Raw genomic sequence first — 16,514 nt, 5'->3', positions numbered from 1 at the left:
GCCTGGCAGGCTTAAAAGTAGATGTGTCCAGGCCCAAATGAAATGTATCCCAGGCTGTTGAGTGAGGCAAGGGAGGAGATGGCAGGGGCGCTGGCAATCATTTTCAATACCTCTATGGCCACAGGAAAGGTGCCAGAGGAGTGGAGGACAGCCAATGTGGTACTGTTATTCAAGAAGGGAGGAAGGGATAAACTAGGGAACTACAAGCCAGTCAGTCTAACCTCAGTGGTGGGGAAACTATTGGAAGCAATTCTGAGGGACAGAATTGATCTACACTTGGATAGGCAGGAATTGATCAAGGACAGTCAGCATGGTTTTGTTAAGGGGAGGTCATGTCTAACCAATTTGATTGAATTTTTCAAAGAGGTGACCAAGTGTGTAGATGAGGGCATTTGACATAGTCTACTTGGACTTCAGCAAGGCTTTTGATAAGGTCCCGCATGGGAGACTGATGACAAAGGCATGAGTCCATAGGATCCAAGGCAATTTGGCAAATTGGATCCAAAATTGGCTGAGTGGCAGGAAGCAGAGGGTGATGGTCGAGGAGTGTTTTTGTGACTGGATGCCTGTATCCACTGGGGTTCCACAGGGATCGGTGTTGGGTCCCTTGCTGTTTGTGGTATATATAAACGATTTAGACGAATGTAGGAGGGTTGATCAGTAAGTTTGAGGATGACACGAGAATTGGTGGGGTGGTAAATAGTGAGGAGGATAGCCTCAGATTACAGGAGGATATAGACGGGCTGGTCAGATGGGTTGATTAGTGGCAAATGGAATTTAATCTGGATAAGTGTGAGGTGATGCACTTGGGCAGGACAAACAAGGCACGGGAATACAAGATGAATGGTAGGCCCTGGGAAATACCGAGGATCAGGGGGACCTTGGTGTGCGTGTCCACCGGTCCCTTAAGGTAGCGGGACAGGAAGGTAAGATGGTTAAGAAGGCATATGGGTCTACTTGCCTTTATTAGCCAAGCTGTAGAATATAAGAACAGGGAGGTTACGCTGGAACTGTATAAAACGCTGATTAGGCCACAGCTAGAGTATTGCATGCAGTTCTGGAATCCACATTATAGGAAGGATGTGATTGCACTAGAGAGAGTGCAGAGGAGATTTACCAAGATGTTGCCTGGGTTGGAGAGTTTTAGTTATGAGGAGAGATTGGATAGACTGGGGTTATTTTCCCTGAAGCAGCGGAGATTGAGTGGGGACATGATTGAGGTGTATAAAATTATGAGGGGCATAGATAGGGTAGACAGGGAGGAACTTTTCCCCTTGGTGGAGGGATCAATAACCAAGGGGCATAGATTTAAGGTAAGGGGCAGAAGGTTTAGAGGGTATGTGAGGAAGAATTTTTTCACCCAGAGGGTGGTGGAAGTCTGGAACTCGCTGCCAGAAAGGATGTTAGAGGCAGAAACCCTCATAACGTTTAAGAAGTATTTGGATGATCATTTGCGATGCCATGGCATACAAGGCTATGGGCCTAGTGCTGATAAATGGGATTAGAATAGTTAGATACTTGTTTGACCGGCACAGACTCGATGAGCTGCAGGACTTTTTTCTGTGCTGGCGACCTCTGAGTTCTCTTTGAGATATGTAGGGTTGGAGGAGTTTGCAGATAGAGTGGAGTGGGACCATGAAAGGATTTGAACACATGGATGAGAATTTTAAAGTTGAGACATTGCTACATTTTGAGCCAATATAGGTCAGTGAGCACCACATGAAGATACACTTCAGCTCCCCTTAAGCCTACATTTTAAAATCCCATAGATTTTTTTTTACCTATACAGAATTTTTGCCTTCCTCTGTAGGGATTGACTGCATTTAATACATTTTCATGATAGACTTCATGATGGTTGAATTATCTTGTATAATGCACATATTTCCTAAAATCATCACTGGAAAGTTACTTGAAAAAAAGATGCAAAATAATTCTCCCTTCCTATACGATCTACAATAACCATTGCAAGTTCCTGAATATGTTTCTCTTTTAGTGCATACAGTGGGAAAGTTTTCCGGATAACCTTGACGACACTCATTGTGACAGTTCTGGCCCCACTGCTGGTGGCAACACTACTGCTGCAGTCGCCAATAAACCCTGAGCCTTTCAGGTAAGAATGTAATTGCCCCAGGTCAGATGCTGATATTGTAGCCAGTAAGCTCCAATTGTACACAGCCAGCTGGAATAGGTAATGACATTACTTCTGTTTCATTCTCATGAATATGTTAAAAATACATCTATGGGGTTCCCTGGTGCTTTACTGATACTGAGCCTTAATTACCAGAGATGGAAGGGTATAAGTGGTGTCAGTATTCCACAACTAGGGAGGAGACAGTATCATCCTTGGATCTTACTGCTTATCACTGTCCATGGATCTTTGCTGAAGAGTGAGCACATCACTATGGCAGCTGAGAGTATGGATGGCCTGTGAATCCTATGTGGTGGAGCAGCCTGCCAATTCTTGCTGCTTGGACTTGAATATGGAGAAATGGCTGCGAGGAACTGTTACTGGAGAGCTGCTGGTCAATGGAAACAATATCAGAATGAAGCAGCTCCTTCAGGAGAGTAGGTCTGAGAAGAAGAAATAAACAAAATAGCATGTTTCACCTGGAGAAAACATCAAGTTGAGTGAGACAGCAGCGTGCACGAAGGAAAATGCTAAAATGAAGGAAAAACATTTACAGGCGGTTAGCTGGGTTTAAAAAGAATTTAGTGTATAAAATGGAACACGTGGTACTAAAATAGCATTATATTTGGTGCATTGCAAAATAAAGTCAGAACAAAGATCAGTGCTAACTAATATAGAGCATTAGTCGCAAAAGCAGTGTTGTTGTAGGAGTACATATACAGAGAGTGTAGGAGGTTTATAAAATACGCGTAGAATCGTAGTGAAGGTCTACTTAGTAAAAATCTATTTGCAAAACAAAATTGATATAGGAACAGAGCTGAGAGGCAGCAAAGATAATTTCAGATTTTTAAGGGAAAATGAAGCTATATACTTGAAGGGGTGATGAGATGTGATCCAAGTTTTTCAATATTGAAGAGAATCAAGTTTTAGTATCGCTTTATACAAACTCAGAATGGGAGAATGAGAGAAGCTGTTTAGAAGTTAAAGTATGAATTTTATAATTTAACTACTTTAATTATGCTTGTCAACCAATAGAATAGGCTACTGCCTAGTAAAATGAAAAGGGTTCATATATTTGAGGTATTGCAAACGATTGAAGGATTTGATTGAGTAAATAGAGAAATTATTTCACCTGGTGGATGATTCCAGAACAAGGAGGCATAACCTTGAAATTAAAGCTTGAACGTTCAAAGGTAATGTCAGCAAGCAGTCGCATAAAAAGAGTAATGGAAATCTGCGGAAATGTGATGTCATTTACACAATTGTTTCAGTTTCAGTAGAAACCTAAATTTGCAAAAGTGAGCTGTTTCTAGTAATTGCTCTGATGACTACAGACTCTGCTAAATATGGCAATTCCACTAATGCAATTCAAGTGTATTTGCTATTTATATACCGCTGTACTCTTTTTTAAACAATTCTTTCTTTTCTAAACAAAGAATTGTTTAAAAACCTGAAGTTTAAATCTTTCAAGTTGATTCAGTAACATAGGGCAGGATCTTTAGGGCGGGGGGTGCGGGGCCCGCTTGCCGATGCGGGATGACGTCGGGCGGAACTCCCAACGTCACCCCGCGTCGTTTCAATTTTCAGGTCGGCAGGGGCGCAGCCGAATCAGCTGTGTGCCTGCCAACTTGTCAACGGCCTATTGAGGCCATTGACAAAGTACTTTATGTAACTCATGGACCTGCCTGTCCAACCTTAAGGTTGGCGGGCAGGCCGGGAGCCCTGGCAGGCTTAAGAAAAAGCATGAAACTTCATCCACGGGCGGGATGAGGTTTCATGAGGGTTTTAACATTTTTAATAAAGGTTTGACTAAAAGTAATGGACATGTCCCAACTTTTGTGACAATGTCACATGAGGTCACATGAGGGGACATGTCAGGGAAATTTTGCATTTTTCTCTAACGTTTTTAAATTTGGAGCTGACCTCCCTGAGGCAGCACTTAGGCTCAGGGAGATCAGTGCACTCTTTCGCGAGCATGTGCAGAAGAGTGCACTCTCGGTTGAGGGAATCTCCCCCTGCCCGCACAGGGAGCGCATAGTGCATCCTGGTGGATGTCATGCTGGGCGGGCCTTAATTGGCCCACCCACGTAAAATGGTGCACCCCCGATCGGGGGAGCTGGTCGAAGGCGCTCCTGCCCGTGTCCGCTCCTGCAACTCCCCCCGCACCCCACCACCACTTTCCAGGGGGGGTGATTCTTCCCATAGTCAGTTGCATCAAGTTTGTTTATCCTTCAAGTAATCCCTCTACTTCAGGCTATTTAACTTCATGTTTGCTTTTTGTCCTGCAGTTACAAGGAACCTCCCCTGCTAACTGGTCCTTTGGAACCTAACCTTAAGCTGAGACAGGCTGAGCACTTGTTTGAGGACCAGCTGATTGGACCAGAATCTGTTGCACACCTTGGAGGTATGGACTCACCTTGCATAATTAAAAATTAAAACTGGTTATAGGGAGGAAAAGTTCTAAGTGTAGGAAGTAAATTCTTTCCATTATTACTCTTCAGGTCAATGTGGCCCTGCTTATTATAGAATCAAAAATCATACGGCACTGAGAGGCCATTCAGTCCATCATGCTTATGCCAAAGCTTAACAAGAATTATCTAGTTCGTCACCTTCCTCTATTCTTTCCTCACAGCCCTGCAACTATTTCTTCTTTTCAAGTACAAATCCATTTTCTTTTGAGCATTACTATTAAATCTAATTTCACCACTCTTTCAGGCAATGCATTCCAAATTATAACAACTTGCTGCATAAAAGAAAAATTCTCATCCTCTCCCACACCCCCGTTCATTTTCCAAAAATAAACTTGTATCCTCTGTCAGTGAGCCTGCTGCCAGTGAAAACAATTTCTCCTTATCAAAACCCTTTATAATTTTGAACCCCTCTATTAAACCTCCCTTAAAATTCTCCCTTCTAAAGAGAACAATCCCAACTTCCCTAGCCCTCATTTCTGGTACCATTCTAGTAAATCTCGTCTGTATTGTCTCCAAGTTCACGTTGGACAAGACAGAACCAGATAGTTTATTCTCGCATTGTTACTCCATAGTGATTTCTGTTGAAGGAGTGATGACAGCAGGATAGGTCTTTCAGACATGATATAGGGAGCAAACAGAATTTCACAATTGATTGAACTGTGGGGAAGTGCTTTGTGTATAATTTTTTGACATGGTTTAATCTGATTTGGATGAAAAGTCTTAAACTTTATGATATAGTTACATGTGTCAGCTATAGGGAGCACTACAGTTTTGGAGTCAGAGGCTCTAGGTTCGGGACCACTCCACAGACTTGAGCATGCAATCTAGGTGATACTCCAATGTAGCACTTGAGCAAGTGCTGCACTGACAGGCACTGTCACACCTAAGATAAAAACAAAAACTGCGGATGTTGGAAATCCAAAACAAAAACAGAATTACCTGGAAAAACTCAGCAGGTCTGGCAGCTTTGGCAGAGAAGAAAAGAGTTGACGTTTCGAGTCCTCATGACCCTTCAACAGAACTGAGTGAACATTAGGAGAGGGGTGAAATATAAACTGGTTTAAGGTGGGGGAGGGGGTTGGGGGGAGAGAAGTGGGGTGGGGGTAGTGTGGTTGTAGGGACAAGCAAGCAGTGATAGGAGCAGATAATCAAAAGATGTCACAGACAAAAGAACAAAGAGTTGTTGAAGGTGGTGATATTTAAACGAATGTGCTAATTAAGAATGGGTGGCAGGGCACTCAAGGTACAGCTCTAGTGGGGGTGGGGTGGAAAGACTAGCAGGGCATAAAATATTTAAAAATAATGGAAATAGGTGGGAAAAGAAAAATCTATATAAATTATTGGAAAAAACAAAAGGAAGGGGAAAGAAAGGGAAAGGGGGTGGGGATGGAGGAGGGAGTTCAAGATCTAAAGTTGTTGAATTCAATATTCAGTCCGGAAGGCTGTTAAGTGCCTATTCGGAAGATGAGGTGCTGTTCCTCCAGTTTGCGTTGGGCTTCACTGGAACAATGCAGCAAGCGACGGACAGACATGTGGGCAAGAGAGCAGGGTGGAGTGTTAAAATGGCAAGCGACAGGGAGGTTTGGGTCTTTCTTGCAGACAGACTGCAGGTGTTCTGCAAAGCGGTCGCCCAGTTTACGTTTGACCTCTCAGTTGTAGAGGAGACCGCATTGGGAGCAACGAATGCAGTAGACTAAGTTGGGGGAAATGCAAGTGAAATGCTTCACTTGAAAGGAGTGTTTGGGCCCTTGGACGGTGAGGAGAGAGGAAGTGAAGGGTCAGATGTTGCATTTTTTGCGTGGGCATGGGGAGGTGCCATAGGTGGGGGTTGAGGAGTAGGGGGTGATGGAGGAGGGGGCCAGGGTGTCCCGGAGGGAATGATCCCTACAGAATGCCGCCAGGGGGGTGAAGGGAAGATGTGTTTGGTGGTGGCGTCATGCTGGAGTTGGCGGAAATGGTGGAGGATGATCCTTTGAATGCGGAGGCTGGTGGGGTGATAAGTGAGGACAAGGGGGACCCTATCATGTTTCTGGCAGGGAAGAGAAGGCATGAGGGCAGATGCCCAGGAGATGGGCCGGACATGGTTGAGGGCCCTGTCAATGACCGTGGGTGGAAAACTTCGCTTAAGGAAGAAGGAGGACATGTCAGAGGAACTGTTTTTGAAGTAGCATCATCAGAACAGATGCGACGGAGGTGAAAGAACTGAGAGAATGGGATGGAGTCCTTACAGGAAGCAGGATGGTCTGAGGGCCCTTAACTTCTTCCTTGAACAGAGGCCCGAACAATCCCCATCCACCACTACTCTCCTCCGTCTAGCTGAACTTGTTCTCACACTGAATAATTTCTCCTTTAACTCCTCTCAGTTCCTCCAAATAAAAGGTGTGGCTATGGGTACCTGCATGGGCCCCAGCTATGCCTGTCTCTTTATGGGGTATGTGGAACATTCCTTGTTCCAGGCCTACTCTGGCCCCCTCCCACAACTCTTTCTCCGATACATCAATGATTACTTCGGCGCTACTTCATGCTCTCGTTGGGACTTGGAAAAATTTATTTATTTTGCTTCCAATCTCCACCCCTCCATCGTTTTCACATGGTCCATCTCTGACCCTTCCCTTCCCTTCCTTGACCTCTCTGTCTCAATTTCTGGTGATAGACTGTCCACCAATATCCATTACAAACCTACCGACTCCCACAGCTATCTCGACTACAGCTCCTCACACCCCGCTTCCTGTAAGGACTCCATCCTATTCTCTCAGTTCCTTCGCCTCCGTCGCATCTGTTCTGATGATGCTACCTTCAAAAACAGTTCCTCTGACATGTCCTTCTTCTTCCTTAACCGAGGTTTTCCACCCACGTACGTTGCCAGGGCCCTTAACCGTGTCCGGCCCATCTCCCACGCATCCGCCCTCACGCCTTCTCTTCCCTCCCAGAAACATGATAGGGACCCCTTGTCCTCACTTATCACCCCACCAGCCTCCGCATTCAAAGGATTATCCTCCGCCAACTCCAGCATGATGCCACCACCAAACACATCTTCCCTTCAACCCCCTGGTGGCATTCTGTAGGGATCATTCCCTCCGGGATACCCTGGTCCCCTCCTCCATCACCCCCTAGTCCTCAACCCCCCACCTGTGGCACCTCCCCATGCCCACGCAAAAGATGCAACATCTGCCCCTTCACTTCCTCTCTCCTCACCGTCCAAGGGCCCAAACACACATTTCAAGTGAAGCAGCATTTCACTTACATTTCCCCCAACTTAGTCTGCTGCCTTCGTTGCTCCCAATGCGGTCTCCTCTACATTGGAGAGACCAAACGTAAACTGGGCGACCGCTTTGCAGAACAGTGCAGTCTGTCTGCAAGAATGACCCAAACCTCCTTGTCGCTTGCCATTTTAACACTCCACCCTGCTCTCTTGCCCACATGTCTGTCCTTGGCTTGCTGCATTGTTCCAGTGAAGCCCAACGCAAACTGGAGGAACAGCACCTCATCTAGGCACTTAACAGCCTTCCGGACTGAATATTGAATACAACAACTTTAGATCTTGAACTCCCTTCTCCCTCCTCCATCCCCACCCCCTTTCCGTTTCTTTCCCCTTTTTTGTTTTTTCCAATAATTTATATAGATTTTTCTTTTCCCACCTATTTCCATTATTTTTAAATCTTTTATGCCCTGCTTGTCTTTCCACCCCAGCCCCCACCAGAGCTGTACCTTGAGTGCCCTGCCATCCATTCTTAATTAGCACATTCGTTTAGATAATATCACCACCTTCAACACCTCTTTGTTCTTTTGTCTGTGACATCTTTTGATTATCTGCTCCTATCACTGCTTGCTTGTCCCTACAACCACACCACCCCCCACTTCTCTCCCCCTCCCACCCCCCCCCTCCCCTCCCACCGCCGCGCCCCCCCCCCCCCCCCTCCCCCCACCTTAAACCAGCTTATAATTCACCCCTCTCCTAATATTCACTCAGTTCTGTTGAAGGGTCATGAGGACTTGAAACTTCAACTCTTTTCTTCTCTGCTGATGCTGCCACACCTGCTGAGTTTTTCCAGGTAATTCTGTTTTTGTACTGTCACACCTAAGCTCATCTCGGGTGGAAATAAAAGATCTGATGGCTCTAGTCAAAGATAAGGGAGATTTCTCTCTAGTGTCATGGCCAATGTTTATCCCTCAACCAACCTCACTAAAAGTAGATTATCTGGGAATTATCACATTGCTTTTTGTGGAGCTGGTTTGCAAAAATTGCCTGACGTGTCTCCCTACATTACGGCAATGACATCACTTCAAAATTATTTTGTTTGCTGTAAAGCGTTTTGGGGCATCCTGAAGTTGTGAAAGCCACTATGTTAAAGCAACTTCTTTGTGTCTAAGCTACTTCTGGAGATTAGTGTAGAGAAGGAGGCCATTCAGTCTATTGAATCCATGTTGGCTCTCTGTCATGTAAATAAGTAAATGTAAAGTAAAATCATAAGCTGTAATGATAGCACAGATTAAGGGAACTAATACTGGGACAGAATCTGTTACAGAAATAATAGATTTAGTTGCGGTATTGGAGAAATGTTCCCCTTTAATTTTCCTGCCTTTCTCTGCTTTTATCAGAGAATCTCTTCTGTCTTCTGTTTAGGAACAGGAATGGCTAAGCTAATGCTACATCATGACTATCAGCTGCTGAGATTGGAGCAGATTCTTTGGTTTACAGGTCCCTACTCATTTTTGTTTACAAGATTTCATAAATTAGTTATAAAATTTAAAATAAGTGCTGCCTCTCATAATTTAGTGTTGCCACTGTCCATAACCTGGATTTTATAGATCAATCCCCATTATGCTTTTTTTTAAAGTAAGGGTGTTTTTTTAGAGATATTGATTGTTATATTCCAAGCTGTTTAGACAAGCAGATATGAGGATTGGAATGTTATTCCATTTGCCTGAGGTGTGCAAATTATAAAATATAATGTAATTTATATACTGTATCTAATTATGTATTTGATACATAATTAAAACATGCAAAAGCACTATCATATTAAATCACAACTGTAGGATGCTAACCTATTTTTGCATATTTCATTGAATCACAGCACAGAAGGAGGCCACTTAACCCATCATGTCATGCTGCTTTCTGAAAGAATAATTAACTTACTAACTAACACCCTAGCTTTTTCTCCATAGCCCTGCATTTTTTCCTTTTCAAGTATTTATCCTATTTCCTTTTGAAAATGCATTTTGCTTTTTAAGATTGGTGAAATGAGGGATTAAGTGACTGGCTCATTCATGCAGTAAAACTGCTAGATTTCACTTGTTTTAACAACGTGTCATATGGAGTATTTTTAATATTTGAGATGTTGCAGGGCCTCAGTTGTCTTGCAATTATCTTGAAAACATCTAAATTTTGCAACCTAGGTTACCATGGCAATTCTTCCTTCCAGCTGTTGCCCATGGGATTATGACTAAAGGAGAAGAGGTGGAGATAGAAAATCAATGCGCTTTGAAAAGAGAGTCAGTCAATAAGCTAACTGAAACATTAATGTCCTGAATTGTAGATTCGTTGGATCTAGAAAAAGTAAAGAAGTACAAGAAGAGGGAAGTTTTGTGGGAGGCCACCTAATTCTGACATGGCTCATATTTGCTCTCATAGCCCATTGACTTGTTAGGTCACTTATGAGGATATCAGTAGTCAAACACATGGCTAGACTGGTGTTACATGTAAGTCAAACTGGGCAAGGGTGCACGTTCCCTTCCCTGAAGGACATTAATGAACTAGCTGGGTTTTTGCGATAGCTTTTATTTGGCAGCTGCTAGCCCACAATTGCCAGCTTTATTGAATTTAATTTCATAGCTTTTTTTATTTGCTTTCATTCCTTCCTTTCTCTGATTAACTTTTACTATGTACTTTTTGTTTTTCTCTCTCCCCTTCTTTCTATCTCTTTCTTACCAGTTTGTTTTTTTCACCCTCTTTGTTTTTCTGTGACTATGGCTGGGGAGCTATATCAGCACTAAGTTTAGCAAGTTGGCAGGGGGCAGAGATTGTAATATTTGTCCTAATGGACAGGGTGAGCTTGCCATTTCCTGCTTAATTATTAAGCATAACTGAGAATGAGCTGACTTGTGCAGAGCTGAGGCAGACACAGACAAAGTTTGAGAGGCTGAAGCTTTCTTAAAACTGAAGATTCCCTCCCCCCACCCCTCCAAGAGAAAGATCCACATTTATATAACAATGGAATTCTCGTCCATTCTAATGAGGTCAGCAATCTGAAACATTAACTCTGCAGCTTCTGCCTCATCTAAGCATTTTTTTGTTTTCACTTCTGAATTCCCTGTTTAATTTCCTGGTCACCATCTTATAATGATTTTTCTTTATTCTTTCATTGGATGTAGGCACCGCTGGCTAGACCAGCATTTATTGCCCATCCATAATTGCCATTGACAAGGTGCTGGTGAGCTGCCTTTTTGAGCCACTGCACTCTGATGTAGGTACATCCACAGTGCTATTAGGGAGGGAGTTCCAGGATTTTGACCCAGTGATGACGAAGGAATGGCGATATAGTTCCAAGTCAGATGGTGAGTGGCTTGGAGGGGAACTTGGTGTTCCCCTGCATCTATTGCTCTTGTCCTTCTAACTAGTAGAGGTTGTGGGTTTGGAAGGTGCTGTTGAAGGATCCTTGGTGAGTTCCTGCAGTGCATCTTGTAGACAGTACACACTGCTAGCCACCGTACATCAGTGGTGGAAGGAATGAATGTTTAAGGTGGTGGATGGGCTGCCAATCATGTGGGCTGCTTTGTCCTGATAGTGTCAAGTTTCTTGCGTGTTGTTGGAGCTGCAGTCATCCAGGCAAGTGGAAAGTATTCCAGCACACTCCTGACTTTTGTGCCTTGTAGATGGTGGACAAATTTTAGGGAATCAGGAGGGTGAATTACCTCCAGTTTTGTTGTTCCCCACAAATGGGAGCACTCTGCGCCTCCTGTTATCAAAACCGTTCTAATTTTAAATGATCTCTATTAGGTCACCCTATAGCCTTTTATTTTCAAGAGAAGGGAGAATCAGCCTGTTCATCCTTTATAACCTCACATTCTGATACCTTGTAAATCTTTTTTGCACTCCCTCCAGTGACTTGCTATCCTTTTATAATATTGCCACGGGAATGGTAAACACTGTGGTCTAACCATGGTTCGATACAAGTTCAGTATTACCACTCTACTCAATTCTATCCCTTGAGAAATAAACTGTAATGCTTGGTTTGTTTTTCAAAAGCCTTATTAACTGACTTCACTCCTTTTAGTGATCTGTGTACTCTCAGAACCTTTAACTCTTTTGACCAATATAGTTTTATTTTCCAAATAACACTGTTAATTGTATCAATTAAGGTTAAGTACATGAGGACATGAAATCAGAAGAGGAGATTAGAAATGATATAACCGCATTTAAAATAGAGGAATATTAAATTAACTAATGGCACTAAAAAAAGATAAAACCCATGGTGCACACGGATTTCACCCATGTGTTTTGAAAATAATCTAGAGGACATAGCAGAGACTGCTATTTACAATACTCAATAATTTGTTAGAAGAGGGCAAATTGTGCTAGAGATTGTGCTGAGATATAAGGCTAACCTTATATCTATAATTAAAAAGGGAGATAGAATGTTCCAGAGAAATATAGGACAGTTAACATTGGTGGCAGGAAAAATAATGGAATCCCTAATAAAGAAAATTTTTAAAAACCTAGAAACCAAAAATATAATCATGATTACTTAGCATAGAGTTCAAAACTGAAAACCTTGTTTAACCAATCTCTTAATTCTTTGAAGAGGTAGAAGAGAGAGTTGACAATGGTCATACAATAGATGTAATATATCTCAATTTCCAAAAGGCCTTCAATAAGGTGCTGCATAGAGACTAAGAAGATCTGGACATGTAGAGTCAGGGGACAGGTAGCAGAATGGATAGCTAGCTGGCTGCAGGACAGAAAGCAGTGGGTAGGCATAAAGGTAGCTATTAAGAGTGCCAGAAGGTAGAAATGGGTCCCACAGTGATTCCTACCAGGGCCACTGTTGCTCACAATTTATTTATGATCTAGACTTTGAGATCAAAAATACAATTCTCTAACCTGGCAGTTGAAATCAATTTTTATTGATAGGATGGTCGATATGGAGGACTGCAAAAGAAAGATTGCCCAGCACTATATTTTAATCTGTTCCAACCTTATGTGCAATCTTTCTTTTAACCCTGTGTTTGCTACACCAGGAATTATGAAAGCCCTTTGTATGACATTAATCATTAATGCTGATTTAGAGTCAGTTTAGTGATATATACTGTGCTTAACATGAGCTAAATTGACACACTACTTAAATTTATAGGCATAGGATCTTTTCAACTGATGGTGAGGAAAGGAACATTCATCCCACTCGTATTAGCCATACCTGAGTTGGCAGCAATCTTGCCTCTGAGGCAAAAGGTCATGGGCTGAAGTCCCACTCCAAGGACTTGAGTACAAAATCCAAGCTGACATTTCAGTGCAGTACTGAGGGAGTACTGCAGTGTCAGAGGTACAGTCTATTTAAAGAAGTGTAAAAAAATTTCTCCTAGTTATGATCATTATTCATCCCTCAACCAATGTATAAAAACACATTACCTGGTCATTATCACATTGTTTTCTTTGGGAACTCGTGCGTTAATTGGTTGCTGTCTTTCCCTACATTACAACAGTGATGTACTTTTAAAATTACATAGACTGTAAAGAACTTTAGGAATTCTTGAGGTCATGAACCTCAAATCCAAGTCTTTCTTTTATTTCTTATTAAAATTAAAGCTGAAGAATTGAATGATTAGGTTTCTAGTTTTGCTTTTTTCTAGAAAGTTCTTGAGTGCAGCTTGTTTGTAACTGAATTCTGTATGTGGGATCTCTGCAGATGTGATATTCACTGGTACGGCTGATGGACAGATTCTGAAAATAAGTGATGGGCAAATACACACCCTGGCAAGGATAGGCAAACTTCCTTGTGGTAAGGAACATGCAAAAATTAGCACTTTTTTTGATACAGTTAGGAGTAGCTTTTACATCAAACTGAGCTTAGTCAGGTGGTCCTGCAGTAATAGACCCAATATTTAACAAAATTGTCACTTATTCAGATAACTTTATTTTCTGTTCTCCTTAGCCTCAACTTCTACTGTGTTAAGTTGAACTACAAAGTGCAAGTTGGGTTAACCTTGGAAAAAATCGATTAATATTCATGTCTAATTTAAAAATTGTGATTTGAGAATGTTTCAATCCTTCTCTCGCTTCCTTTACCACCTTGCTCTCCACTTGTGCTTCAAAAGCCACCACCCCCCCTGCCATATCCTCCACACTTAGGATGTTACTGAAACCTTTTTCTTGCACCCAGGAACAAGAGAAGATGAACCAACCTGTGGAAGACCTTTGGGTATCCGTGTTGGACCTAATGGGACTCTGTATGTGGCTGATGCTTACTATGGGCTATTCGAAATAAATCCAGTCACAGGTAGAGTATTTTAATTACCTGATAAGTAACTGACCACCGAGGATGTGTAAGATTTCCATCTATCTGAGGTATGTTGCTTTCTAATGAGAGTAAGCATAACTTGGAGACCAAGAGATTGGAATGAGCTGTCTGTTCTTAGACTATACACATAAGTTTCTGGAGTGGGGCTTGAACCCATAACTTAGTGGCATGGGTGCCAGCAGTTGAGCCATGGCTGACATTTTTTGGCACTGCTTCTGAATCAAATGCGGTTAGAACACCTCTGTCTGTGTGCCCTATGGTGCAACCAGCTGGATCCAGGGCAATCTCACCAGCCTAATCGCCCTCTGTTTCCTCTTCTGTTCTTCTAAGGAGCGCAGAGTGAAGTCCCCTCACTTGCACTGATTCCAATTGATCCCTGTATAAAATGGCCCCCATGATTACTTGGCTCCACAGTGAAATTTTTTGTGGATTTATTTTTGCTGTTACCACCTACTTTTCCACCTCCCTTTTACTCATTTTCCAAGATGCTGCCTATGGCCATGTTCAAAATATGGAGACCTGTGGAGGTGGAATAGTAGATGGCAAGACTAAACCCCTGAAAAATGTTACCTATTTTAATAGCACCTGTAATATATGTGAGCTGCTTCTATTGAACTGACTTCTGCTTTCATTGTGGAGCCAAGTAACCATGGGGGTCATTTTAAATAAGAATCAATTGGAATCAGTGTAAATGAGACTGGAATGAAAGAAAATTGGATGCAAACTATTGCCATTTCCATTGCTGCCTGTTTAGCATGACTTTACGCTCTCCATAACCGGATGGAGCTCCTGCTGATCAGAGAGAAATGGGCAGGTAGTAAATCTGTCTTTCGAGATTCTCACCTAAGTTTCCCACCTGATTAGCAGCACAAAATTGGGTGCACAATTGCTGTAAGGTCCAGGCAAAATATAAAGAAACAAAAGAGGGAATCGGAAGTTCTAGCAAGAGCTCCACAAATTTGTGGGCATAAATACAGCAAAGGATTGAAATCTTATAAACCAAATAAAAACTTCACTTGGCAATTGTAAGTATGACAATTTAAAAATCCAATCAGGAGGCACAATTTTTGGCGGGGAAGAATTGAAGACTTAAGTTGAGGTCAGTTTAGGCCCATGAGATTTGAAATGATTCAGTGTAGTTCAAAGCATTTAACCTTTTCTGTGGGGCAATGGGATAGAAGGATGGGGGTGGAGGGGGTCAGGTGTTGGGATGGAATAGAGAAGGAGGGGAGAAACCAACAATTTCACTGTCCGATATTAGATTCCAATTTTTTTTTTCATTTACAGGATGTGGGCATCATTGGCTAGGCCAGCATTTATTGCCCATCCCTAATTGCTCTTGAGAAGGTGGCGGTGAGCTGCCTTCTTGAACTGCTGCAGCCCACTTGTAGATACACTGGCAGTGCTGTTAGGGAGGGAGTTCCAGGAATTTGACCCACTGACATTGAAGGAATGGGCGATATTTGATTGGTGAACTTGTGCTGTAGTATCTGCAATCCTGTTACAGAGAAGTAAAAAAGCGCAAGCCTCGTCACCAGATTGTGCTGAATAGAAGTAAATGAATTGCAACATCCTCTCAGATATTTGGCTGTTTGCTGAAATGATAAGTATCTGCTGGGTAGAGCCTGTGTACACCGTGCCAGCCATTCCATGTGTTGTTTCTTACACTTGTGATGGTGAGTGGTTTACAAGTTGTAAACCATTGTCTCATTAATTGTACTGTTTGTATGAAAGGGCTTATACTGAATATGCTGTATATTCTGAACTGTACAGATTCAAACAAAATTAATAGCAAAAATGGGCCATTCAGCCCACCATGTCAATGCTGACAGAGCTTCCCATTCTATTTATCTTATCCTGTTGACATATACTTCCATTCCTTTTGCTCTCATACTTACCTTTTATTTTTTAAACTAGTTAATTCTAAAGAGCTCAATATTATAAAATGTTTACTTAAAAATGAATGTGGGTTCATTTTGCTGTAGCAGCTTGATGAAAGTCTCTGCTGAAAAATAGATGTTTAGAATTTAAATATCCACTAAGTGGAGGATGCGGTCCTCTGAAATCTTTAGCTAAACTGGCCTGCTTATACGTCATAGTTCCAATTATGGGCAGTACTTGCCTTTTCTATGTTTAATAATTTCAGGTGAAATGGAAATGCTGGTCTCTGCTCAGAAGGTTATCCAAGGCAAGAGAATGGCCTTTGTGAATGACCTCACTATCACACAAGATAGCAGAAAGATCTACTTCACAGACTCCAGCAGCAAGTGGCAGAGGAGAGATAATCGATACCTGGTTATGGAGGGCACTGCTGATGGACGGTAATGATTTTGGATTCATATCACAGTTTTTATTGCTAGTTTGGAGTTGTGGTATTACTAACAAGTGGAAAGTTTTCTT

General features: G+C 42.3%; 1 protein-coding gene across 5 annotated transcripts in view; it reads left to right on the top strand.

The window, feature by feature from the left end:
- Positions 1-16,514, top strand: part of LOC121270856 (adipocyte plasma membrane associated protein) — a 71,784-nt gene that overhangs the window by 7,378 nt on the left and 47,892 nt on the right. For 3 of the 5 annotated variants that reach the window (XM_041176414.1, XM_041176400.1, XM_041176407.1), the window contains exons 2-6: positions 1,994-2,110; positions 4,417-4,532; positions 13,503-13,595; positions 13,977-14,093; positions 16,261-16,435. In XM_041176414.1, coding sequence (XP_041032348.1) covers positions 1,994-2,110; positions 4,417-4,532; positions 13,503-13,595; positions 13,977-14,093; positions 16,261-16,435 — 618 coding nt within the window. The remainder of the gene's footprint in view (positions 1-1,993; positions 2,111-4,416; positions 4,533-13,502; positions 13,596-13,976; positions 14,094-16,260; positions 16,436-16,514) is intronic. The other 2 variants (XM_041176432.1, XM_041176425.1) reach the window with 2 other exon arrangements.

This window comes from Carcharodon carcharias, chromosome 2 (assembly GCF_017639515.1).
Source record: "Carcharodon carcharias isolate sCarCar2 chromosome 2, sCarCar2.pri, whole genome shotgun sequence".
Taxonomy (NCBI): Eukaryota; Metazoa; Chordata; class Chondrichthyes; order Lamniformes; family Lamnidae; genus Carcharodon; species Carcharodon carcharias.
This window is presented reverse-complemented; position numbering and strand designations above follow the sequence as displayed.